The sequence below is a fragment of the Scyliorhinus torazame genome, chromosome 14, assembly GCF_047496885.1.
Source record: "Scyliorhinus torazame isolate Kashiwa2021f chromosome 14, sScyTor2.1, whole genome shotgun sequence".
NCBI lineage: Eukaryota > Metazoa > Chordata > Chondrichthyes > Carcharhiniformes > Scyliorhinidae > Scyliorhinus > Scyliorhinus torazame.
In genome coordinates this window covers 9,678,042-9,703,264 of record NC_092720.1, presented here as the reverse complement: position 1 = coordinate 9,703,264, position 25,223 = coordinate 9,678,042, and the positions used below count along the sequence as shown (strand labels likewise).

The following is a 25,223-nucleotide window of genomic DNA, read 5'->3' as shown; positions in this document are numbered from 1 at the left end:
CATGACAGACTCAATTCTGATCATTTCTCTTTGAATGGTCTTTAAATCGTGTGAATATATTAGCAACAGGGATGAGGCTATCAGGTTCATTCATCCCATCACGATTCACCCTCTGCGCATTTGCCCCATTCCTGTCAGCGTTGTTTTCTCTTTTCATCAACAAAATCAGTTGCCTTGGGGATCAATTGTGCGTGCGCCTGTAGTGAACTTCACATGCATGGAGGGCACTACGATAGGGAAAACATTGATGGAGTAAAATGTCAGTAGGTTCTCAGGAATATCCCTCAGTATATGCGCTTTGACCAATCTACTCATACATCTGGCATTTTAATTGTCCTCTTCCCCTTGACAACCTCATGGTTGACTGGCACAAAACATGAAGTCACATGGGATCAGAGGAGAGCTGGCAAGTTGGGTACAGAACTGACTTGGGCATAGAAGACGGAGGGTAGCAGTAGAAGGGTGTTTTTCTGAATGGAAGGTTGTGACTAGTGGCATTCCATCGGGATCAATTCTGGGACCGTTGTTGTTTGTAGTGTCTATAAATGATTTGGAAGAAACCGTAGCTGGTCTAACTGGTAAGTTTGCAGACGACACAAAAATTGGTGGAGTTGCGGAGAGATAAGAGGATTGTCAGAGGATACAGCAAGATATAAACTGGTTGGAGTCTTGGGCAGGGAGATGGCAGATGGAGTTTAATCCAGAGAAGTGTGAGGTAATGCACTTTGGAAGGTCCAATGCATGTAGGAATTACACAGTAAATGGTAGAACTCTTGCAACTACTGGCAGGCAGAGAGATCTGGGTGTGCATGTCCATCGATCACTGAAAGTGGCAATGCATATGGATAAGGTGGTCAAGAAGGCATACGGCATGCTGGCCTTCATCGGTCGGGGTATTGAATATAAAAATTGGCAAGTCATGTTGCAGCTGTGTAGGACCTTAGTTAGGCCTCATTTGGAATATTGTGTACAATTTTGGTCGCCACACTACCAGAAGGATGTGGATGCTTTGGAGAGGGTGCAGGAGCGGTTTACTAGGATGTTGCCTGGTATGGAGGACATTAGCTATGAGGACAAGTTAGATAAACTCGGTCTGTTCTCACTGGAACGACGGAGTTTGAGAGGCGGCCTGATAGAGGTCTACAAGATTATGAGTGGCATGGACAGAGTGGAGAGTCAGATGCTCTTTCCTAGGGTAGGAGAGTCAAGTACGAGGGGACATAGGTTTAAAGTTCATGGGGAAAAGTTTAGAACAGATGTGCGAGGCAAGTTTTTTACACAGAGGGTGGTAAATATATGGAACGGGCTGCCTGGGGAGGTGGTGGGAGCAGGTACGATAGCGGCATTTAAGGGGCATCTAGACAAATATATGAATAAGGTGGAAATGGAAGGATACGGACTCCGTAAGTGCTGGCGGTTTGAGTTTAGGCAGGTACCGTGGTCAGCACAGGCTTGGAGGGCCGAAGGGCCTGTTCCTGTGCTGTACTGTTCTTTGTTTTTTGTTCTAACAGCCAAGAGTTGGTAGTGTGTTCCTTTCCAGTGAGATTAGTGTATTGACAAGGCCAAAGGCTGACAAATAGCCCATGTTTGGGGGAAGGTGACCATTAATCCACAATCCAATTATAAACGGCTAATCATGTGTATTAACATCATCTTCCTGCCTTGCTCCCAGAACTCTTAATACACTTACTGAACAAAAATGGATCACCCTCAGAAATCAAAATGTTCAATTGCTCCCCAACCCTCTGGGGGAGAGGGTTCCAGATTTGCACTGTGGTAAAGAGTTTCCTGGTATATGGCGCATGGGGAATAGTGTTAGTCAGTGATCAACAGGGGAGGCATTGAAGGATGTTGGGGTTTGAGGGAAAGTTGGAGGGCATGGAGGATTTGAAGGCGGGTGAGAGGGCATTGGAGGTATCAGAGGAATGGAGGAGCCATGGGGAGGGCTGGGGGTGGGCGGTGGAAAGGAGGTGGACTGACAGTGATGAGTGTGCCCCTTTATTTGCGGGACTATGCCGCCCCCTGTGTCTCTTACCTCTCCAAGACTTCACACAGCACTTTCTGTCTCTCTCGTTCCCACAGCTGGACAATGCTCGCTCGCCTCAATCTGTCAAACATATTCAGACTGAGGGTGAGGAAATATTACATAAAACTAGACAATGCTGGGCAAGGTAATGGAAACATTTAGCTTCCTATCTGATCCTATATGCTTCAGATACTTCAAAAACCTACAGCAGACACCTCAAAGCACTGGGGAAGTACCATCAGTGGTGCTTTGTTTCAAATATGTTGGCAAGAAAGGTGATGCTCGCAGAATCCTCTCTCAAACCAATAAACCCAGTACCGAAGCGCTAATCGCTCCAGTTAAATTCCACTGGGTAAGGAATGTCACTTGGATGTCTGAAACCAAATTGCTGAAACAACTGCTCTACTCAGAGCTGGGCCACAGCGGGAGACTCCCAGGTGGATAGAGGGAACACCTTAGGGATGTCCTCAAAGCATTCCCGCTGACACATGGGAGACCCCACTGGTGACCGACCAAAATGGAGAGAGCTCTTTCAGGAAGACGCTGAACACATGCGGCGGCTCGATCAGGAATGGGAAAGGGTGACGTTGAGGCATTGGAGGGAGTACAGGAACCTCCAAACAGTCCACGTACACGGCCCTTGGAGCTGCAATTGCCCCACATGTGGCAGAGTCTACAGATTCATCACCATCTCAACCCATTGAAGCAGAATAGGAACCAAGCAGTTTCAATCCCGAGGGGCTGCCCTGGAAGAAAATAACAGTGGAGGAGTTCACTATACAGAACCAATTCTTGGGGATGAGTGTGGGGGATATTGCCTTGTTTGACTCCAGGTAGCCTGTTATGTTACTCACCGTGCAATCTCTTCATTTTTCTCCTTCACCTGGCGTTGCATTGTGCTCAGGACAGCTCGCATCACTATCATGTCTTTACATTCTGCCTTCATCTTCATCAAGGCTCTCTTCTCCTCCCAGATCATCGCTGGAAAATCAGCTCTGCATTAGATATGAAACCATCTGATCTGTTGAACATCTACTCACTCGTGGAACCATGGTGACACGAGGAGTTTTGAGAAGAACTAAAACTCAATAAAGCCCAACCAGCTTGTTGCTAGAAAAAAATTGAAAGTGCTGGAAAAACTCAGTCGGTCAGGCAGCATCTATGGACAGAGAAACAGTTACCGTTTTGAGTGTGTATGACGCTTCTTCAGCGCTTAAAGACCTGGTCCTATTTTCACAGATCAGAACCATAGATAACTATCATCTACCAATGTCCCTCAATACATTCACTCTAAGTATCTAAATAAATATTGAGCTCCACCCAGTTGAAATACTTGCTCCTTATTCATATTGCTTAATTGTAATATGTATTGTAATGCTATTAAAACCCTGGGTTCAAATACGGACAGGCGGTGCGTCTGCTGAAGCTGTGATTATTCATGAAGACCTCGCCTTCTCAATCTTGCCTCTCGCCTGAGGTGTGGGTGATCCTTAGGTTAAATCGCCACCAGTCAGCTCTCCCCCTCAAAGGAAAAAGCAGCCTATTGTCATCTGGGATTATGGTGACTTTACCTTAACTTAAGGTTTCGTATAAGTAGTTGGCACATATATATAATGAGGGTGTTGGATTATAAAGCTATTTATTTGACATTAATGTGATTGATTCTGGTTTTAAATTCACGTTTGTTTTAATATAAGACATACCTAATGGTCCGAGTCTTCGCGCCTAGAGTGCAGTATCCTTTCCGAGTCTTCGCGTCTTGTGTGCAGTATCCTTTCCGAGTCTTCGCGTCTTGTGTGCAGTGTCCTTTCCGAGTCTTCCTGCGTAGTGTGCAGTGTCCATTCCGTGTCTTCGTGCCTAGTGTGCAGTATCCTTTCCGAGTCTTTGTGCCTAGTGTGCAGTGTCCTTTCCGAGTCTTAGCGTCTTGTGTGCAGTATCCTTTCCGAGTCTTCCTGCGTAGTGTGCAGTATCCTTTCCGAGTCTTTGTGCCTAGTGTGCAGTGTCCATTCCGTGTCTTCGTGCCTAGTGTGCAGTATCCTTTCCGAGTCTTCGCGTCTTGTGTGCAGTATCCTTTCCGAGTCTTCGCGTCTTGTGTGCAGTATCCTTTCCGAGTCTTCCTGCGTAGTGTGCAGTATCCATTCCGTGTCTTCCTGCGTAGTGTGCAGTATCCATTCCGTGTCTTCGTGCCTAGTGTGCAGTGTCCTTTCCGAGTCTTCGCGTCTTGTGTGCAGTATCCATTCCGAGTCTTCGTGCCTAGTGTGCAGTATCCTTTCCGGGTCTTCGCGTCTTGTGTGCAGTATCCTTTCCGAGTCTTCGTGCGTAGTGTGCAGTGTCCATTCCGAGTCTTCGTGCCTAGTGTGCAGTATCCTTTCCGAGTCTTCGTGCGTAGTGTGCAGTGTCCATTCCGAGTCTTCGTGCCTAGTGTGCAGTATCCTTTCCGAGTCTTCGTGCGTAGTGTGCAGTGTCCTTTCCGAGTCTTCGCGTCTTGTGTGCAGTATCCTTTCCGAGTCTTCGCGTCTTGTGTGCAGTATCCATTCCGTGTCTTCGTGCGTAGTGTGCAGTATCCTTTCCGAGTCTTTGTGCATAGAGTGCAGTATCCTTTCCGAGTCTTCGCGTCTTGTGTGCAGTATCCTTTCCGAGTCTTCGCGTCTTGTGTGCAGTATCCTTTCCGAGTCTTCGTGCCTAGTGTGCAGTATCCTTTCCGAGTCTTCGTGCGTAGTGTGCAGTATCCTTTCCGAGTCTTCGTGCCTAGTGTGCAGTGTCCATTCCGTGTCTTCGTGCCTAGTGTGCAGTATCCTTTCCGAGTCTTCGCGTCTTGTGTGCAGTATCCTTTCCGAGTCTTCGTGCGTAGTGTGCAGTGTCCTTTCCGAGTCTTCGCGTCTTGTGTGCAGTATCCTTTCCGAGTCTTCGCGTCTTGTGTGCAGTATCCATTCCGTGTCTTCGTGCGTAGTGTGCAGTATCCTTTCCGAGTCTTTGTGCCTAGAGTGCAGTATCCTTTCCGAGTCTTCGCGTCTTGTGTGCAGTGTCCTTTCCGAGTCTTCGTGCCTAGTGTGCAGTATCCTTTCCGAGTCTTCGCGTCTTGTGTGCAGTATCCTTTCCGAGTCTTCGCGTCTTGTGTGCAGTATCCTTTCCGAGTCTTCGCGTCTTGTGTGCAGTATCCTTTCCGAGTCTTCGCGTCTTGTGTGCAGTATCCTTTCCGAGTCTTCGCGTCTTGTGTGCAGTATCCTTTCCGAGTCTTCGCGTCTTGTGTGCAGTATCCTTTCCGAGTCTTCGTGTCTAGTGTGCAGTATCCTTTCCGAGTCTTCGCGTCTAGTGTGCAGTGTCCTTTCCGAGTCTTCGTGCCTAGAGTGCAGTATCCTTTCCGAGTCTTCGCGTCTAGTGTGCAGTGTCCTTTCCGAGTCTTCGCGTCTAGTGTGCAGTATCCTTTCCGAGTCTTCGTGCCTAGAGTGCAGTATCCTTTCCGAGTCTTCGCGTCTAGTGTGCAGTGTCGTTTCCGAGTCTTCGCGTCTAGTGTGCAGTATCCTTTCCGAGTCTTCGCGTCTTGTGTGCAGTGTCCTTTCCGAGTCTTCGTGCCTAGTGTGCAGTATCCTTTCCGAGTCTTCGCGTCTAGTGTGCAGTGTCCTTTCCGAGTCTTCGTGCCTAGTGTGCAGTATCCTTTCCGAGTCTTTGCATCTAGTGTGCAGTATCCTTTCCGAGTCTTCGTGCCTAGTGTGCAGTGTCCTTTCCGAGTCTTCGTGCCTAGAGTGCAGTGTCCTTTCCGAGTCTTCGCGTCTAGTGTGCAGTATCCTTTCCGAGTCTTCGTGCCTAGTGTGCAGTATCCATTCCGAGTCTTCGTGCCTAGTGTGCAGTGTCCTTTCCGAGTCTTCGCGTCTAGTGTGCAGTGTCCTTTCCGAGTCTTCGCGTCTAGTGTGCAGTATCCTTTCCGTGTCTTCCTGCGTAGTGTGCAGTATCCTTTCCGGGTCTTCGTGCCTAGTGTGCAGTGTCCTTTCCGAGTCTTCGTGCCTAGTGTGCAGTATCCTTTCCGAGTCTTCGTGCCTAGTGTGCAGTATCCATTCCGAGTCTTCGTGCCTAGTGTGCAGTATCCTTTCCGAGTCTTTGTGCCTAGTGTGCAGTATCCTTTCCGAGTCTTCGTGCGTAGTGTGCAGTATCCATTCCGTGTCTTCGTGCCTAGTGTGCAGTATCCTTTCCGGGTCTTCGTGCCTAGTGTGCAGTGTCCTTTCCGAGTCTTCGTGCCTAGTGTGCAGTATCCATTCCGTGTCTTCGTGCCTAGTGTGCAGTATCCTTTCCGTGTCTTCGTGCCTAGTGTGCAGTATCCATTCCGTGTCTTCGTGCCTAGTGTGCAGTATCCATTCCGTGTCTTCGTGCCTAGTGTGCAGTATCCATTCCGTGTCTTCGTGCCTAGAGTGCAGTATCCTTTCCGTGTCTTCGTGCCTAGTGTGCAGTGTCGTTTCCGTGTCTTCGTGCCTAGTGTGCAGTGTCCTTTCCGTGTCTTCGTGCCTAGTGTGCAGTATCCTTTCCGAGTCTTCGTGCCTAGTGTGCAGTGTCCATTCCGTGTCTTCGTGCCTAGAGTGCAGTGTCCATTCCGTGTCTTCGTGCCTAGTGTGCAGTGTCCTTTCCGTGTCTTCGTGCCTAGTGTGCAGTATCCTTTCCGAGTCTTCGTGCCTAGAGTGCAGTGTCCATTCCGTGTCTTCGTGCCTAGTGTGCAGTATCCATTCCGTGTCTTCGTGCCTAGAGTGCAGTGTCCATTCCGTGTCTTCGTGCCTAGTGTGCAGTATCCATTCCGTGTCTTCGTGCCTAGAGTGCAGAGTCCATTCCGTGTCTTCGTGCCTAGTGTGCAGTATCCTTTCCGAGTCTTCGCGTCTTGTGTGCAGTATCCTTTCCGAGTCTTCGTGCCTAGTGTGCAGTATCCATTCCGTGTCTTCGTGCCTAGAGTGCAGTGTCCATTCCGTGTCTTCGTGCCTAGAGTGCAGTGTCCATTCCGTGTCTTCGTGCCTCGTGTGCAGTGTCCATTCCGTGTCTTCGTGCCTAGAGTGCAGTATCCTTTCCGAGTCTTCGTGTCTAGTGTGCAGTGTCCATTCCGTGTCTTCGTGCCTAGTGTGCAGTATCCTTTCCGTGTCTTCGTGCCTAGTGTGCAGTATCCATTCCGAGTCTTCGTGCCTAGTGTGCAGTGTCCATTCCGAGTCTTCGCGTCTTGTGTGCAGTATCCATTCCGTGTCTTCGCGTCTTGTGTGCAGTATCCTTTCCGAGTCTTCCTGCGTAGAGTGCAGTATCCTTTCCGAGTCTTCGTGCCTAGTGTGCAGTGTCCATTCCGTGTTTTCGTGCCTAGTGTGCAGTATCCTTTCCGTGTCTTCGTGCCTAGTGTGCAGTATCCATTCCGAGTCTTCGTGCCTAGTGTGCAGTGTCCATTCCGAGTCTTCGCGTATTGTGTGCAGTATCCATTCCGTGTCTTCGCGTCTTGTGTGCAATATCCTTTCCGAGTCTTCCTGCGTAGAGTGCAGTATCCATTCCGAGTCTTCGTGCCTAGTGTGCAGTGTCCATTCCGTGTCTTCGTGCCTAGTGTGCAGTATCCTTTCCGTGTCTTCGTGCCTAGTGTGCAGTATCCATTCCGAGTCTTCGTGCCTAGTGTGCAGTGTCCATTCCGAGTCTTCGCGTCTTGTGTGCAGTATCCATTCCGTGTCTTCGCGTCTTGTGTGCAGTATCCTTTCCGAGTCTTCGTGCGTAGTGTGCAGTATCCTTTCCGTGTCTTCGTGCCTAGTGTGCAGTATCCTTTCCGAGTCTTCGTGCGTAGTGTGCAGTATCCTTTCCGAGTCTTCGTGCCTAGTGTGCAGTATCCTTTCCGAGTCTTCGTGCCTCGTGTGCAGTGTCCATTCCGAGTCTTCGTGCCTAGTGTGCAGTATCCTTTCCGAGTCTTCGTGCCTAGTGTGCAGTATCCTTTCCGAGTCTTCGTGCCTAGTGTGCAGTATCCTTTCCGAGTCTTCGTGCCTAGTGTGCAGTATCCTTTCCGAGTCTTCGTGCCTAGTGTGCAGTGTCCATTCCGTGTCTTCGTGCCTAGTGTGCAGTATCCTTTCCGAGTCTTCGTGCCTAGTGTGCAGTATCCTTTCCGAGTCTTTGTGCCTAGTGTGCAGTATCCTTTCCGAGTCTTCGTGCCTAGTGTGCAGTGTCCATTCCGAGTCTTCGTGCCTAGTGTGCAGTATCCTTTCCGAGTCTTCGTGTCTAGTGTGCAGTATCCTTTCCGAGTCTTTGTGCCTAGTGTGCAGTATCCTTTCCAAGTCTTCGCGTCTAGTGTGCAGTATGCTTTCCGAGTCTTCGTGCCTAGTGTGCAGTATCCTTTCCGAGTCTTCGCGTCTAGAGTGCAGTATCCTTTCCGAGTCTTCGTGTCTAGTGTGCAGTATCCTTTCCGAGTCTTTGTGCCTAGTGTGCAGTATCCTTTCCAAGTCTTCGTGCCTAGTGTGCAGTATCCTTTCCGAGTCTTCGTGCCTAGTGTGCAGTATCCTTTCCGAGTCTTCGTGCCTAGTGTGCAGTATCCTTTCCGTGTCTTCGTGCCTAGTGTGCAGTATCCTTTCCGAGTCTTCGTGCCTAGTGTGCAGTATCCTTTCCGAGTCTTCGTGCCTAGTGTGCAGTATCCTTTCCGAGTCTTCGCGTCTTGTGTGCAGTATCCTTTCCGGGTCTTCGCGTCTTGTGTGCAGTATCCATTCCGTGTCTTCGTGCCTAGTGTGCAGTGTCCTTTCCGAGTCTTTGCGTCTTGTGTGCAGTGTCCTTTCCGAGTCTTCGCGTCTTGTGTGCAGTATCCTTTCCGAGTCTTCCTGCGTAGTGTGCAGTATCCTTTCCGAGTCTTCGCGTCTTGTGTGCAGTATCCTTTCCGAGTCTTCGCGTCTAGTGTGCAGTGTCCATTCCGTGTCTTCGTGCCTAGTGTGCAGTATCCTTTCCGAGTCTTCCTGCGTAGTGTGCAGTATCCATTCCGTGTCTTCGTGCCTAGTGTGCAGTATCCTTTCCGAGTCTTCGCGTCTAGTGTGCAGTATCCTTTCCGAGTCTTCATGCCTAGTGTGCAGTGTCCATTCCGTGTCTTCGCGTCTTGTGTGCAGTATCCTTTCCGAGTCTTCGCGTCTTGTGTGCAGTATCCTTTCCGAGTCTTCGCGTCTAGTGTGCAGTGTCCATTCCGTGTCTTCGTGCCTAGTGTGCAGTATCCTTTCCGAGTCTTCCTGCGTAGTGTGCAGTATCCATTCCGTGTCTTCGTGCCTAGTGTGCAGTATCCTTTCCGAGTCTTCGCGTCTAGTGTGCAGTATCCTTTCCGAGTCTTCGTGCCTAGTGTGCAGTGTCCATTCCGTGTCTTCGCGTCTTGTGTGCAGTATCCTTTCCGAGTCTTCGCGTCTTGTGTGCAGTATCCTTTCCGAGTCTTCATGTCTAGTGTGCAGTGTCCATTCCGTGTCTTCGTGCCTAGTGTGCAGTGTCCTTTCCGAGTCTTCGCGTCTTGTGTGCAGTGTCCTTTCCGAGTCTTCGCGTCTAGTGTGCAGTATCCATTCCGTGTCTTCGTGCCTAGTGTGCAGTGTCCATTCCGTGTCTTCGTGCCTAGTGTGCAGTGTCCTTTCCGAGTCTTCGCGTCTTGTGTGCAGTATCCTTTCCGAGTCTTCGTGCCTAGTGTGCAGTGTCCATTCCGTGTCTTCGTGCCTAGTGTGCAGTGTCCTTTCCGAGTCTTCGCGTCTTGTGTGCAGTATCCTTTCCGAGTCTTCGTGCCTAGTGTGCAGTGTCCATTCCGTGTCTTCGTGCCTAGTGTGCAGTGTCCTTTCCGAGTCTTCGCGTCTTGTGTGCAGTATCCTTTCCGAGTCTTCGCGTCTAGTGTGCAGTATCCATTCCGTGTCTTCGTGCCTAGTGTGCAGTATCCTTTCCGAGTCTTCGTGCCTAGTGTGCAGTATCCTTTCCGAGTCTTCGCGTCTTGTGTGCAGTATCCTTTCCGAGTCTTCGCGTCTTGTGTGCAGTATCCTTTCCGAGTCTTCGCGTCTTGTGTGCAGTATCCTTTCCGAGTCTTCGCGTCTAGTGTGCAGTGTCCATTCCGTGTCTTCGTGCCTAGTGTGCAGTGTCCTTTCCGAGTCTTCGTGCCTAGTGTGCAGTATCCATTCCGTGTCTTCGTGCCTAGTGTGCAGTATCCATTCCGTGTCTTCGTGCCTAGTGTGCAGTATCCTTTCCGAGTCTTCGTGCCTAGTGTGCAGTATCCTTTCCGAGTCTTCGCGTCTTGTGTGCAGTATCCTTTCCGAGTCTTCGCGTCTAGAGTGCAGTGTCCATTCCGTGTCTTCGTGCCTAGAGTGCAGTGTCCTTTCCGTGTCTTCGTGCCTAGAGTGCAGTGTCCATTCCGTGTCTTCGTGCCTAGAGTGCAGTGTCCTTTCCGTGTCTTCGTGCCTAGAGTGCAGTATCCTTTCCGAGTCTTCGCGTCTAGTGTGCAGTATCCTTTCCGAGTCTTCGTGCCTTGTGTGCAGTATCCTTTCCGTGTCTTCGTGCCTAGTGTGCAGTGTCCTTTCCGTGTCTTCGTGCCTAGAGTGCAGTATCCTTTCCGAGTCTTCGTGCCTAGTGTGCAGTGTCCTTTCCGTGTCTTCGTGCCTAGTGTGCAGTATCCATTCCGAGTCTTCGTGCCTAGTGTGCAGTGTCCATTCCGTGTCTTCGTGCCTAGTGTGCAGTATCCATTCCGTGTCTTCGTGCCTAGTGTGCAGTATCCATTCCGTGTCTTCGTGCCTAGAGTGCAGTATCCTTTCCGTGTCTTCGTGCCTAGTGTGCAGTGTCGTTTCCGTGTCTTCGTGCCTAGTGTGCAGTGTCCTTTCCGTGTCTTCGTGCCTAGTGTGCAGTATCCTTTCCGAGTCTTCGTGCCTAGTGTGCAGTGTCCATTCCGTGTCTTCGTGCCTAGAGTGCAGTGTCCATTCCGTGTCTTCGTGCCTAGTGTGCAGTGTCCTTTCCGTGTCTTCGTGCCTAGTGTGCAGTATCCTTTCCGAGTCTTCGTGCCTAGAGTGCAGTGTCCATTCCGTGTCTTCGTGCCTAGTGTGCAGTATCCATTCCGTGTCTTCGTGCCTAGAGTGCAGTGTCCATTCCGTGTCTTCGTGCCTAGTGTGCAGTATCCATTCCGTGTCTTCGTGCCTAGAGTGCAGAGTCCATTCCGTGTCTTCGTGCCTAGTGTGCAGTATCCTTTCCGAGTCTTCGCGTCTTGTGTGCAGTATCCTTTCCGAGTCTTCGTGCCTAGTGTGCAGTATCCATTCCGTGTCTTCGTGCCTAGAGTGCAGTGTCCATTCCGTGTCTTCGTGCCTAGAGTGCAGTGTCCATTCCGTGTCTTCGTGCCTCGTGTGCAGTGTCCATTCCGTGTCTTCGTGCCTAGAGTGCAGTATCCTTTCCGAGTCTTCGTGTCTAGTGTGCAGTGTCCATTCCGTGTCTTCGTGCCTAGTGTGCAGTATCCTTTCCGTGTCTTCGTGCCTAGTGTGCAGTATCCATTCCGAGTCTTCGTGCCTAGTGTGCAGTGTCCATTCCGAGTCTTCGCGTCTTGTGTGCAGTATCCATTCCGTGTCTTCGCGTCTTGTGTGCAGTATCCTTTCCGAGTCTTCCTGCGTAGAGTGCAGTATCCTTTCCGAGTCTTCGTGCCTAGTGTGCAGTGTCCATTCCGTGTTTTCGTGCCTAGTGTGCAGTATCCTTTCCGTGTCTTCGTGCCTAGTGTGCAGTATCCATTCCGAGTCTTCGTGCCTAGTGTGCAGTGTCCATTCCGAGTCTTCGCGTCTTGTGTGCAGTATCCATTCCGTGTCTTCGCGTCTTGTGTGCAATATCCTTTCCGAGTCTTCCTGCGTAGAGTGCAGTATCCATTCCGAGTCTTCGTGCCTAGTGTGCAGTGTCCATTCCGTGTCTTCGTGCCTAGTGTGCAGTATCCTTTCCGTGTCTTCGTGCCTAGTGTGCAGTATCCATTCCGAGTCTTCGTGCCTAGTGTGCAGTGTCCATTCCGAGTCTTCGCGTCTTGTGTGCAGTATCCATTCCGTGTCTTCGCGTCTTGTGTGCAGTATCCTTTCCGAGTCTTCGTGCGTAGTGTGCAGTATCCTTTCCGTGTCTTCGTGCCTAGTGTGCAGTATCCTTTCCGAGTCTTCGTGCGTAGTGTGCAGTATCCTTTCCGAGTCTTCGTGCCTAGTGTGCAGTATCCTTTCCGAGTCTTCGTGCCTCGTGTGCAGTGTCCATTCCGAGTCTTCGTGCCTAGTGTGCAGTATCCTTTCCGAGTCTTCGTGCCTAGTGTGCAGTATCCTTTCCGAGTCTTCGTGCCTAGTGTGCAGTATCCTTTCCGAGTCTTCGTGCCTAGTGTGCAGTATCCTTTCCGAGTCTTCGTGCCTAGTGTGCAGTGTCCATTCCGTGTCTTCGTGCCTAGTGTGCAGTATCCTTTCCGAGTCTTCGTGCCTAGTGTGCAGTATCCTTTCCGAGTCTTTGTGCCTAGTGTGCAGTATCCTTTCCGAGTCTTCGTGCCTAGTGTGCAGTGTCCATTCCGAGTCTTCGTGCCTAGTGTGCAGTATCCTTTCCGAGTCTTCGTGTCTAGTGTGCAGTATCCTTTCCGAGTCTTTGTGCCTAGTGTGCAGTATCCTTTCCAAGTCTTCGCGTCTAGTGTGCAGTATGCTTTCCGAGTCTTCGTGCCTAGTGTGCAGTATCCTTTCCGAGTCTTCGCGTCTAGAGTGCAGTATCCTTTCCGAGTCTTCGTGTCTAGTGTGCAGTATCCTTTCCGAGTCTTTGTGCCTAGTGTGCAGTATCCTTTCCAAGTCTTCGTGCCTAGTGTGCAGTATCCTTTCCGAGTCTTCGTGCCTAGTGTGCAGTATCCTTTCCGAGTCTTCGTGCCTAGTGTGCAGTATCCTTTCCGTGTCTTCGTGCCTAGTGTGCAGTATCCTTTCCGAGTCTTCGTGCCTAGTGTGCAGTATCCTTTCCGAGTCTTCGTGCCTAGTGTGCAGTATCCTTTCCGAGTCTTCGCGTCTTGTGTGCAGTATCCTTTCCGGGTCTTCGCGTCTTGTGTGCAGTATCCATTCCGTGTCTTCGTGCCTAGTGTGCAGTGTCCTTTCCGAGTCTTTGCGTCTTGTGTGCAGTGTCCTTTCCGAGTCTTCGCGTCTTGTGTGCAGTATCCTTTCCGAGTCTTCCTGCGTAGTGTGCAGTATCCTTTCCGAGTCTTCGCGTCTTGTGTGCAGTATCCTTTCCGAGTCTTCGCGTCTAGTGTGCAGTGTCCATTCCGTGTCTTCGTGCCTAGTGTGCAGTATCCTTTCCGAGTCTTCCTGCGTAGTGTGCAGTATCCATTCCGTGTCTTCGTGCCTAGTGTGCAGTATCCTTTCCGAGTCTTCGCGTCTAGTGTGCAGTATCCTTTCCGAGTCTTCATGCCTAGTGTGCAGTGTCCATTCCGTGTCTTCGCGTCTTGTGTGCAGTATCCTTTCCGAGTCTTCGCGTCTTGTGTGCAGTATCCTTTCCGAGTCTTCGCGTCTAGTGTGCAGTGTCCATTCCGTGTCTTCGTGCCTAGTGTGCAGTATCCTTTCCGAGTCTTCCTGCGTAGTGTGCAGTATCCATTCCGTGTCTTCGTGCCTAGTGTGCAGTATCCTTTCCGAGTCTTCGCGTCTAGTGTGCAGTATCCTTTCCGAGTCTTCGTGCCTAGTGTGCAGTGTCCATTCCGTGTCTTCGCGTCTTGTGTGCAGTATCCTTTCCGAGTCTTCGCGTCTTGTGTGCAGTATCCTTTCCGAGTCTTCATGTCTAGTGTGCAGTGTCCATTCCGTGTCTTCGTGCCTAGTGTGCAGTGTCCTTTCCGAGTCTTCGCGTCTTGTGTGCAGTGTCCTTTCCGAGTCTTCGCGTCTAGTGTGCAGTATCCATTCCGTGTCTTCGTGCCTAGTGTGCAGTGTCCATTCCGTGTCTTCGTGCCTAGTGTGCAGTGTCCTTTCCGAGTCTTCGCGTCTTGTGTGCAGTATCCTTTCCGAGTCTTCGTGCCTAGTGTGCAGTGTCCATTCCGTGTCTTCGTGCCTAGTGTGCAGTGTCCTTTCCGAGTCTTCGCGTCTTGTGTGCAGTATCCTTTCCGAGTCTTCGTGCCTAGTGTGCAGTGTCCATTCCGTGTCTTCGTGCCTAGTGTGCAGTGTCCTTTCCGAGTCTTCGCGTCTTGTGTGCAGTATCCTTTCCGAGTCTTCGCGTCTAGTGTGCAGTATCCATTCCGTGTCTTCGTGCCTAGTGTGCAGTATCCTTTCCGAGTCTTCGTGCCTAGTGTGCAGTATCCTTTCCGAGTCTTCGCGTCTTGTGTGCAGTATCCTTTCCGAGTCTTCGCGTCTTGTGTGCAGTATCCTTTCCGAGTCTTCGCGTCTTGTGTGCAGTATCCTTTCCGAGTCTTCGCGTCTAGTGTGCAGTGTCCATTCCGTGTCTTCGTGCCTAGTGTGCAGTGTCCTTTCCGAGTCTTCGTGCCTAGTGTGCAGTATCCATTCCGTGTCTTCGTGCCTAGTGTGCAGTATCCATTCCGTGTCTTCGTGCCTAGTGTGCAGTATCCTTTCCGAGTCTTCGTGCCTAGTGTGCAGTATCCTTTCCGAGTCTTCGCGTCTTGTGTGCAGTATCCTTTCCGAGTCTTCGCGTCTAGAGTGCAGTGTCCATTCCGTGTCTTCGTGCCTAGAGTGCAGTGTCCTTTCCGTGTCTTCGTGCCTAGAGTGCAGTGTCCATTCCGTGTCTTCGTGCCTAGAGTGCAGTGTCCTTTCCGTGTCTTCGTGCCTAGAGTGCAGTATCCTTTCCGAGTCTTCGCGTCTAGTGTGCAGTATCCTTTCCGAGTCTTCGTGCCTTGTGTGCAGTATCCTTTCCGTGTCTTCGTGCCTAGTGTGCAGTGTCCTTTCCGTGTCTTCGTGCCTAGAGTGCAGTATCCTTTCCGAGTCTTCGTGCCTAGTGTGCAGTGTCCTTTCCGTGTCTTCGTGCCTAGTGTGCAGTATCCATTCCGAGTCTTCGTGCCTAGTGTGCAGTGTCCATTCCGAGTCTTCGCGTCTTGTGTGCAGTATCCATTCCGTGTCTTCGCGTCTTGTGTGCAGTATCCTTTCCGAGTCTTCCTGCGTAGAGTGCAGTATCCTTTCCGAGCCTTCGTGCCTAGTGTGCAGTATCCTTTCCGAGTCTTCGCGTCTAGTGTGCAGTATCCTTTCCGTGTCTTCGTGCCTAGTGTGCAGTATCCTTTCCGAGTCTTCGTGCCTAGTGTGCAGTATCCTTTCCGAGTCTTCGTGCCTAGTGTGCAGTGTCCATTCAGAGTCTTCGTGCCTAGTGTGCAGTATCCTTTCCGAGTCTTTGTGCCTAGTGTGCAGTATCCTTTCCGAATCTTCGTGCCTAGTGTGCAGTGTCCATTCCGAGTCTTCGTGCCTAGTGTGCAGTATCCTTTCCGAGTCTTCGTGTCTAGTGTGCAGTATCCTTTCCGAGTCTTTGTGCCTATTGTGTAGTATCCTTTCCAAGTCCTCGCGTCTAGTGTGCAGTATGCTTTCCGAGTCTTCGTGCCTAGTGTGCAGTATCCTTTCCGAGTCTTCGCGTCTAGTGTGCAGTATCCTTTCCGAGTCTTCGTGCCTAGTGTGCAGTATCCTTTCCGAGTCTTCGCGTCTAGTGTGCAGTATCCTTTCCGAGTCTTCGTGCCTAGAGTGCAGTATCCTTTCCGAGCCTTCGTGCCTAGTGTGCAGTATCCTTTCTGAGTCTTCGTGCCTAGTGTGCAGTATCCTTTCCGAGTCTTCGTGCCTAGTGTGCAGTGTCCATTCCGAGTCTTCGTGCCTAGTGTGCAGTATCCTTTCCGAGTCTTCGTGTCTAGTGTGCAGTATCCTTTCCGAGTCTTCGTGCCTAGTGTGCAGTATCCTTTCCGAGTCTTTGTGCCTAGTGTGCAGTATCCTTTCCAAGTCTTCGTGCCTAGTGTGCAGTATCCTTTCCGAGTCTTCGTGCCTAGTGTGCAGTATCCTTTCCGAGTCTTCGTGCCTAGTGTGCAGTATCCTTTCCGTGTCTCCGTGCCTAGTGTGCAGTATCCTTTCCGAGTCTTCGTGCCTAGTGTGCAGTATCCTTTCCGAGTCTTCGCGTCTTGTGTGCAGTATCCTTTCCGAGTCTTCGTGCCTAGAGTGCAGTGTCCTTTCCGAGTCTTCGCGTCTAGTGTGCAGTATCCTTTCCGGGTCTTCGCGTCTTGTGTGCAGTATCCATTCCGTGTCTTCGTGCCTAGTGTGCAGTGTCCTTTCCGAGTCTTCGCGTCTTGTGTGCAGTGTCCTTTCCGAGTCTTCGCGTCTTGTGTGCAGTATCCTTTCCGAGTCTTCCTGCGTAGTGTGCAGTATCCTTTCCGAGTCTTCGCGTCTTGTGTGCAGTATCCTTTCCGAGTCTTCGCGTCTAGTGTGCAGTGTCCATTCCGTGTCTTCGTGCCTAGTGTGCAGTATCCTTTCCGAGTCTTCCTGCGTAGTGTGCAGTATCCATTCCGTGTCTTCGTGCCTAGTGTGCAGTATCCTTTCCGAGTCTTCGTGCCTAGTGTGCAGTGTCCATTCCGTGTCTTCGCGTCTTGTGTGCAGTATCCTTTCCGAGTCTTCGCGTCTTGTGTGCAGTATCCTTTCCGAGTCTTCGCGTCTAGTGTGCAGTGTCCATTCCGTGTCTTCGTGCCTAGTGTGCAGTATCCTTTCCGAGTCTTCCTGCGTAGTGTGCAGTATCCATTCCGTGTCTTCGTGCCTAGTGTGCAGTATCCTTTCCGAGTCTTCGCGTCTAGTGTGCAGTATCCTTTCCGAGTCTTCGCGTCTAGTGTGCAGTATCCTTTCCGAGTCTTCGTGCCTAGTGTGCAGTGTCCTTTCCGAGTCTTCGCGTCTTGTGTGCAGTATCCTTTCCGAGTCTTCGTGCCTAGTGTGCAGTGTCCATTCCGTGTCTTCGTGCCTAGTGTGCAGTGTCCTTTCCGAGTCTTCGCGTCTTGTGTGCAGTATCCTTTCCGAGTCTTCGCGTCTAGTGTGCAGTATCCATTCCGTGTCTTCGTGCCTAGTGTGCAGTATCCTTTCCGAGTCTTCGTGCCTAGTGTGCAGTATCCATTCCGTGTCTTCGTGCCTAGTGTGCAGTGTCCATTCCGTGTCTTCGTGCCTAGTGTGCAGTGTCCTTTCCGAGTCTTCGCGTCTTGTGTGCAGTATCCTTTCCGAGTCTTCGTGCCTAGTGTGCAGTGTCCATTCCGTGTCTTCGTGCCTAGTGTGCAGTGTCCTTTCCGAGTCTTTGCGTCTTGTGTGCAGTATCCTTTCCGAGTCTTTGTGCCTAGAGTGCAGTATCCTTTCCGAGTCTTTGTGCCTAGAGTGCAGTATCCTTTCCGAGTCTTCGTGCCTAGTGTGCAGTATCCTTTCCGAGTCTTCGCGTCTTGTGTGCAGTATCCTTTCCGAGTCTTCGTGCCTAGTGTGCAGTATCCTTTCCGAGTCTTCGCGTCTTGTGTGCAGTATCCTTTCCAAGTCTTCGCGTCTAGTGTGCAGTATCCTTTCCGAGTCTTCGTGTCTAGTGTGCAGTATCCTTTCCGAGTCTTCGCGTCTTGTGTGCAGTATCATTTCCAAGTCTTCGCGTCTTGTGTGCAGTATCCTTTCCGAGTCTTCGTGCCTAGTGTGCAGTATCCTTTCCGAGTCTTTGTGCCTAGTGTGCAGTATCCTTTCCGAGTCTTCGTGTCTAGTGTGCAGTATCCTTTCCAAGTCTTCGCGTCGAGTGTGCAGTATCCTTTCCGAGTCTTCGTGTCTAGTGTGCAGTATCCTTTCCAAGTCTTCGCGTCTTGTGTGCAGTATCCTTTCCAAGCCTTCGCGTCTAGTGTGCAGTATCCTTTCCAAGTCTTCGCGTCTAGTGTGCAGTATCCTTTCCGAGTCTTCGTGTCTAGTGTGCAGTATCCTTTCCGAGTCTTTGTGCCTAGTGTGCAGTATCCTTTCCGAGTCTTCGTGCCTAGTGTGCAGTATCCTTTCCGAGTCTTCGTGCCTAGTGTGTAGTATCCTTTCCGAGTCTTCGCGTCTTGTGTGCAGTGTCCTTTCCGAGTCTTCGCGTCTTGTGTGCAGTATCCTTTCCGAGTCTTCGTGCCTAGTGTGCAGTATCCTTTCCGAGTCTTCGTGCCTAGAGTGCAGTATCCTTTCCGAGTCTTCGTGCCTAGTGTGCAGTATCCTTTCCGTGTCTTCGTGCCTAGAGCGCAGTATCCTTTCCGAGTCTTCCTGCGTAGTGTGCAGTATCCTTTCCGTGTCTTCGTGCCTAGTGTGCAGTATCCTTTCCGAGTCTTCGTGCCTAGTGTGCAGTATCCTTTCCGAGTCTTCGCGTCTTGTGTGCAGTATCCATTCCGTGTCTTCGCGTCTAGTGTGCAGTATCCTTTCCGAGTCTTCGTGCCTAGTGTGCAGTATCCTTTCCGAGTCTTCGTGCCTAGTGTGCAGTATCCTTTCCGAGTCTTCGCGTCTAGTGTGCAGTATCCTTTCCGAGTCTTCGTGCCTAGTGTGCAGTATCCTTTCCGAGTCTTCGTGCCTAGTGTGCAGTATCCTTTCCGAGTCTTCGCGTCTTGTGTGCAGTATCCTTTCCGAGTCTTCGCGTCTTGTGTGCAGTATCCATTCCGTGTCTTCGCGTCTAGTGTGCAGTGTCCTTTCCGAGTCTTCCTGCGTAGTGTGCAGTATCCATTCCGTGTCTTTGTGCCGAGTGTGCAGTATCCTTTCCGAGTCTTCGTGCCTAGTGTCCAGTATCCTTTCCGGGTCTTCGTGCCTAGTGTGCAGTATCCTTTCCGAGTCTTCGCGTCTAGTGTGCAGTGTCCTTTCCGGGTCTTCGTGCCTAGTGTGCAGTATCCTTTCCGAGTCTTCGCGTCTTGTGTGCAGTATCCTTTCCGAGTCTTCGCGTCTTGTGTGCAGTATCCTTTCCGAGTCTTCGTGCGTAGTGTGCAGTATCCTTTCCGAGTCTTCGTGCGTAGTGTGCAGTATCCTTTCCGAGTCTTCGTGCGTAGTGTGCAGTATCCTTTCCGAGTCTTCGTGCGTAGTGTGCAGTATCCATTCCGTGTCTTCCTGCGTAGTGTGCAGTATCCTTTCCGAGTCTTCGTGCCTAGTGTGCAGTATCCTTTCCGAGTCTTCGTGCCTAGTGTGCAGTATCCTTTCTGAGTCTTCGTGTCTAGTGTGCAGTATCCTTTCCGAGTCTTCGTGCGTAGTGTGCAGTATCCATTCCGTGTCTTCCTGCGTAGTGTGCAGTATCCTTTCCGAGTCTTCGTGCGTAGTGTGCAGTATCCTTTCCGAGTCTTCGTGCCTAGTGTGCAGTATCCTTTCCGAGTCTTCGTGCCTAGTGTGCAGTATCCTTTCCGAGTCTTCGTGTCTAGTGTGCAGTATCCTTTCCGAGTCTTTGTGCCTAGTGTGCAGTATCCTTTCCAAGTCTTCGTGCCTAGTGTGCAGTATCCTTTCCGAGTCTTCGTGCCTAGTGTGCAGTATCCTTTCCGAGTCTTCGTGCCTAGTGTGCAGTATCCTTTCCGTGTCTTCGTGCCTAGTGTGCAGTATCCTTTCCGAGTCTTCGTGCCTAGTGTGCAGTATCCTTTCCGAGTCTTCGCGTCTTGTGTGCAGTATCCTTTCCGAGTCTTCGTGCCTAGAGTGCAGTGTCCTTTCCGAGTCTTCGCGTCTAGTGTGCAGTATCCTTTACGGGTCTTCGCGTCTTGTGTGCAGTATCCATTCCGTGTCTTCGTGCCTAGTGTGCAGTGTCCTTTCCGAGTCTTCGCGTCTTGTGTGCAGTGTCCTTTCCGAGTCTTCGCGTCTTGTGTGCAGTATCCTTTCCGAGTCTTCCTGCGTAGTGTGCAGTATCCTTTCCGAGTCTTCGCGTCTTGTGTGCAGTATCCTTTCCGAGTCTTCGCGTCTAGTGTGCAGTGTCCATTCCGTGTCTTCGTGCCTAGTGTGCAGTATCCTTTCCGAGTCTTCCTGCGTAGTGTGCAGTATCCATTCCGAGTCTTCGTGCCGAGTGTGCAGTATCCTTTCCGAGTCTTCGCGTCTTGTGTGCAGTATCCTTTCCGAGTCTTCGCGTCTTGTGTGCAGTATCCATTCCGTGTCTTCGCGTCTAGTGTGCAGTGTCCTTTCCGAGTCTTCCTGCGTAGTGTGCTGTATCCATTCCGTGTCTTTGTGCCTAGTGTGCAGTATCCTTTCCGAGTCTTCGTGCCTAGTGTGCAGTATCCTTTCCGAGTCTTCGTGCCTAGTGTGCAGTATCCTTTCCGAGTCTTCGCGTCTTGTGTGCAGTATCCTTTCCAAGTCTTCGCGTCTAGTGTGCAGTATCCTTTCCGAGTCTTCGTGTCTAGTGTGCAGTATCCTTTCCGAGTCTTCGCGTCTTGTGTGCAGTATCATTTCCAAGTCTTCGCGTCTTGTGTGCAGTATCCTTTCCGAGTCTTCGTGCCTAGTGTGCAGTATCCTTTCCGAGTCTTTGTGCCTAGTGTGCAGTATCCTTTCCGAGTCTTCGTGTCTAGTGTGCAGTATCCTTTCCAAGTCTTCGCGTCTAGTGTGCAGTATCCTTTCCGAGTCTTCGTGTCTAGTGTGCAGTATCCTTTCCAAGTCTTCGCGTCTTGTGTGCAGTATCCTTTCCAAGTCTTCGCGTCTAGTGTGCAGTATCCTTTCCAAGTCTTCGCGTCTAGTGTGCAGTATCCTTTCCGAGTCTTCATGTCTAGTGTGCAGTATCCTTTCCGAGTCTTTGTGCCTAGTGTGCAGTATCCTTTCCGAGTCTTCGTGCCTAGTGTGCAGTATCCTTTCCGAGTCTTCGTGCCTAGTGTGCAGTATCCTTTCCGAGTCTTCGCGTCTTGTGTGCAGTGTCCTTTCCGAGTCTTCGCGTCTTGTGTGCAGTATCCTTTCCGAGTCTTCGTGCCTAGTGTGCAGTATCCTTTCCGAGTCTTCGTGCCTAGAGTGCAGTATCCTTTCCGAGTCTTCGTGCCTAGTGTGCAGTATCCTTTCCGTGTCTTCGTGCCTAGAGTGCAGTATCCTTTCCGAGTCTTCCTGCGTAGTGTGCAGTATCCTTTCCGTGTCTTCGTGCCTAGTGTGCAGTATCCTTTCCGAGTCTTCGTGCCTAGTGTGCAGTATCCTTTCCGAGTCTTCGCGTCTTGTGTGCAGTATCCATTCCGTGTCTTCGCGTCTAGTGTGCAGTATCCTTTCCGAGTCTTCGTGCCTAGTGTGCAGTATCCTTTCCGAGTCTTCGTGCCTAGTGTGCAGTATCCTTTCCGAGTCTTCGCGTCTAGTGTGCAGTATCCTTTCCGAGTCTTCGTGCCTAGTGTGCAGTATCCTTTCCGAGTCTTCGTGCCTAGTGTGCAGTATCCTTTCCGAGTCTTCGCGTCTTGTGTGCAGTATCCTTTCCGAGTCTTCGCGTCTTGTGTGCAGTATCCATTCCGTGTCTTCGCGTCTAGTGTGCAGTGTCCTTTCCGAGTCTTCCTGCGTAGTGTGCAGTATCCATTCCGTGTCTTTGTGCCGAGTGTGCAGTATCCTTTCCGAGTCTTCGTGCCTAGTGTGCAGTATCCTTTCCGGGTCTTCGTGCCTAGTGTGCAGTATCCTTTCCGAGTCTTCGCGTCTAGTGTGCAGTGTCCTTTCCGGGTCTTCGTGCCTAGTGTGCAGTATCCTTTCCGAGTCTTCGCGTCTTGTGTGCAGTATCCTTTCCGAGTCTTCGCGTCTTGTGTGCAGTATCCTTTCCGAGTCTTCGTGCGTAGTGTGCAGTATCCTTTCCGAGTCTTCGTGCGTAGTGTGCAGTATCCTTTCCGAGTCTTCGTGCGTAGTGTGCAGTATCCTTTCCGAGTCTTCGTGCGTAGTGTGCAGTATCCATTCCGTGTCTTCCTGCGTAGTGTGCAGTATCCTTTCCGAGTCTTCGTGCCTAGTGTGCAGTATCCTTTCCGAGTCTTCGTGCCTAGTGTGCAGTATCCTTTCTGAGTCTTCGTGTCTAGTGTGCAGTATCCTTTCCGAGTCTTCGTGCGTAGTGTGCAGTATCCATTCCGTGTCTTCCTGCGTAGTGTGCAGTATCCTTTCCGAGTCTTCGTGCGTAGTGTGCAGTATCCTTTCCGAGTCTTCGTGCCTAGTGTGCAGTATCCTTTCCGAGTCTTCGTGCCTAGTGTGCAGTATCCTTTCCGAGTCTTCGTGTCTAGTGTGCAGTATCCTTTCCGTGTCTTTGTGCCTAGTGTGCAGTATCCTTTCCAAGTCTTCGTGCCTAGTGTGCAGTATCCTTTCCGAGTCTTCGTGCCTAGTGTGCAGTATCCTTTCCGAGTCTTCGTGCCTAGTGTGCAGTATCCTTTCCGTGTCTTCGTGCCTAGTGTGCAGTATCCTTTCCGAGTCTTCGTGCCTAGTGTGCAGTATCCTTTCCGAGTCTTCGCGTCTTGTGTGCAGTATCCTTTCCGAGTCTTCGTGCCTAGAGTGCAGTGTCCTTTCCGAGTCTTCGCGTCTAGTGTGCAGTATCCTTTCCGGGTCTTCGCGTCTTGTGTGCAGTATCCATTCCGTGTCTTCGTGCCTAGTGTGCAGTGTCCTTTCCGAGTCTTCGCGTCTTGTGTGCAGTGTCCTTTCCGAGTCTTCGCGTCTTGTGTGCAGTATCCTTTCCGAGTCTTCCTGCGTAGTGTGCAGTATCCTTTCCGAGTCTTCGCGTCTTGTGTGCAGTATCCTTTCCGAGTCTTCGCGTCTAGTGTGCAGTGTCCATTCCGTGTCTTCGTGCCTAGTGTGCAGTATCCTTTCCGAGTCTTCCTGCGTAGTGTGCAGTATCCATTCCGAGTCTTCGTGCCTAGTGTGCAGTATCCTTTCCGAGTCTTCGCGTCTTGTGTGCAGTATCCTTTCCGAGTCTTCGCGTCTTGTGTGCAGTATCCATTCCGTGTCTTCGCGTCTAGTGTGCAGTGTCCTTTCCGAGTCTTCCTGCGTAGTGTGCAGTATCCATTCCGTGTCTTTGTGCCTAGTGTGCAGTATCCTTTCCGAGTCTTCGTGCCTAGTGTGCAGTATCCTTTCCGAGTCTTCGTGCCTAGTGTGCAGTGTCCATTCCGTGTCTTCGCGTCTTGTGTGCAGTATCCTTTCCGAGTCTTCGCGTCTTGTGTGCAGTATCCTTTCCGAGTCTTCGCGTCTAGTGTGCAGTGTCCATTCCGTGTCTTCGTGCCTAGTGTGCAGTATCCTTTCCGAGTCTTCCTGCGTAGTGTGCAGTATCCATTCCGTGTCTTCGTGCCTAGTGTGCAGTATCCTTTCCGAGTCTTCGCGTCTAGTGTGCAGTATCCTTTCCGAGTCTTCGCGTCTAGTGTGCAGTATCCTTTCCGAGTCTTCGTGCCTAGTGTGCAGTGTCCTTTCCGAGTCTTCGCGTCTTGTGTGCAGTATCCTTTCCGAGTCTTCGTGCCTAGTGTGCAGTGTCCATTCCGTGTCTTCGTGCCTAGTGTGCAGTGTCCTTTCCGAGTCTTCGCGTCTTGTGTGCAGTATCCTTTCCGAGTCTTCGCGTCTAGTGTGCAGTGTCCATTCCGAGTCTTCGCGTCTTGTGTGCAGTATCCTTTCCGAGTCTTCGCGTCTAGTGTGCAGTGTCCATTCCGTGTCTTCGTGCCGAGTGTGCAGTATCCATTCCGTGTCTTCGTGCCTAGTGTGCAGTATCCTTTCCGAGTCTTCGTGCCTAGTGTGCAGTATCCATTCCGTGTCTTCGTGCCTAGTGTGCAGTGTCCATTCCGTGTCTTCGTGCCTAGTGTGCAGTGTCCTTTCCGAGTCTTCGCGTCTTGTGTGCAGTATCCTTTCCGAGTCTTCGCGTCGAGTGTGCAGTGTCCATTCCGAGTCTTCGCGTCTTGTGTGCAGTATCCTTTCCGAGTCTTCGCGTCTAGTGTGCAGTGTCCATTCCGTGTCTTCGTGCCAAGTGTGCAGTATCCATTCCGTGTCTTCGTGCCTAGTGTGCAGTATCCTTTCCGAGTCTTCGTGCCTAGTGTGCAGTATCCATTCCGTGTCTTCGTGCCTAGTGTGCAGTGTCCATTCCGTGTCTTCGTGCCTAGTGTGCAGTGTCCTTTCCGAGTCTTCGCGTCTTGTGTGCAGTATCCTTTCCAAGTCTTCGCGTCTTGTGTGCAGTGTCCGTTCCGAGTCTTCGCGTCTTGTGTGCAGTATCCTTTCCGAGTCTTTGTGCCTAGAGTGCAGTATCCTTTCCGTGTCTTCGTGCCTAGTGTGCAGTATCCTTTCCGAGTCTTTGTGCCTAGTGTGCAGTATCCTTTCCAAGTCTTCGCGTCTAGTGTGCAGTATCCTTTCCGAGTCTTCGTGCCTAGAGTGCAGTATCCTTTCTGAGTCTTCGTGCCTAGTGTGCAGTATCCTTTCCGAGTCTTCGTGCCTAGTGTGCAGTATCCTTTCTGAGTCTTCGTGCCTAGTGTGCAGTATCCTTTCCGAGTCTTCGTGCCTAGTGTGCAGTGTCCATTCCGAGTCTTCGTGCCTAGTGTGCAGTATCCTTTCCGAGTCTTCGTGTCTAGTGTGCAGTATCCTTTCCGAGTCTTTGTGCCTAGTGTGCAGTATCCTTTCCAAGTCTTCGTGCCTAGTGTGCAGTATCCTTTCCGAGTCTTCGTGCCTAGTGTGCAGTATCCTTTCCGAGTCTTCGTGCCTAGTGCGCAGTATCCTTTCCGTGTCTTCGTGCCTAGTGTGCAGTATCCTTTCCGAGTCTTCGTGCCTAGTGTGCAGTATCCTTTCCGAGTCTTCGCGTCTTGTGTGCAGTATCCTTTCCGAGTCTTCGTGCCTAGAGTGCAGTGTCCTTTCCGAGTCTTCGCGTCTAGTGTGCAGTATCCTTTCCGGGTCTTCGCGTCTTGTGTGCAGTATCCATTCCGTGTCTTCGTGCCTAGTGTGCAGTGTCCTTTCCGAGTCTTCGCGTCTTGTGTGCAGTGTCCTTTCCGAGTCTTCGCGTCTTGTGTGCAGTATCCTTTCCGAGTCTTCCTGCGTAGTGTGCAGTATCCTTTCCGAGTCTTCGCGTCTTGTGTGCAGTATCCTTTCCGAGTCTTCGCGTCTAGTGTGCAGTGTCCATTCCGTGTCTTCGTGCCTAGTGTGCAGTATCCTTTCCGAGTCTTCCTGCGTAGTGTGCAGTATCCATTCCGAGTCTTCGTGCCTAGTGTGCAGTATCCTTTCCGAGTCTTCGCGTCTTGTGTGCAGTATCCTTTCCGAGTCTTCGCGTCTTGTGTGCAGTATCCATTCCGTGTCTTCGCGTCTAGTGTGCAGTGTCCTTTCCGAGTCTTCCTGCGTAGTGTGCAGTATCCATTCCGTGTCTTTGTGCCTAGTGTGCAGTATCCTTTCCGAGTCTTCGTGCCTAGTGTGCAGTATCCTTTCCG

General features: G+C 51.0%; 1 protein-coding gene across 4 annotated transcripts in view; it reads right to left on the bottom strand.

Moving 5' to 3' along the window:
• The window catches only part of LOC140389516 (uncharacterized), a 169,443-nt gene that overhangs the window by 97,296 nt on the left and 46,924 nt on the right, over positions 1-25,223 (bottom strand). For all 4 annotated transcript variants that reach the window (XR_011934411.1, XM_072473689.1, XM_072473688.1 and 1 more), the window contains exons 5-6: positions 2,881-3,007; positions 2,036-2,107 (exon numbers count right to left, since the gene is read on the bottom strand). Coding sequence is in view for 3 of the 4 variants with exons in the window: in XM_072473689.1 (XP_072329790.1) it covers positions 2,036-2,107; positions 2,881-3,007 (199 nt within the window). In the remaining variant the exon portion in view is untranslated. The remainder of the gene's footprint in view (positions 1-2,035; positions 2,108-2,880; positions 3,008-25,223) is intronic.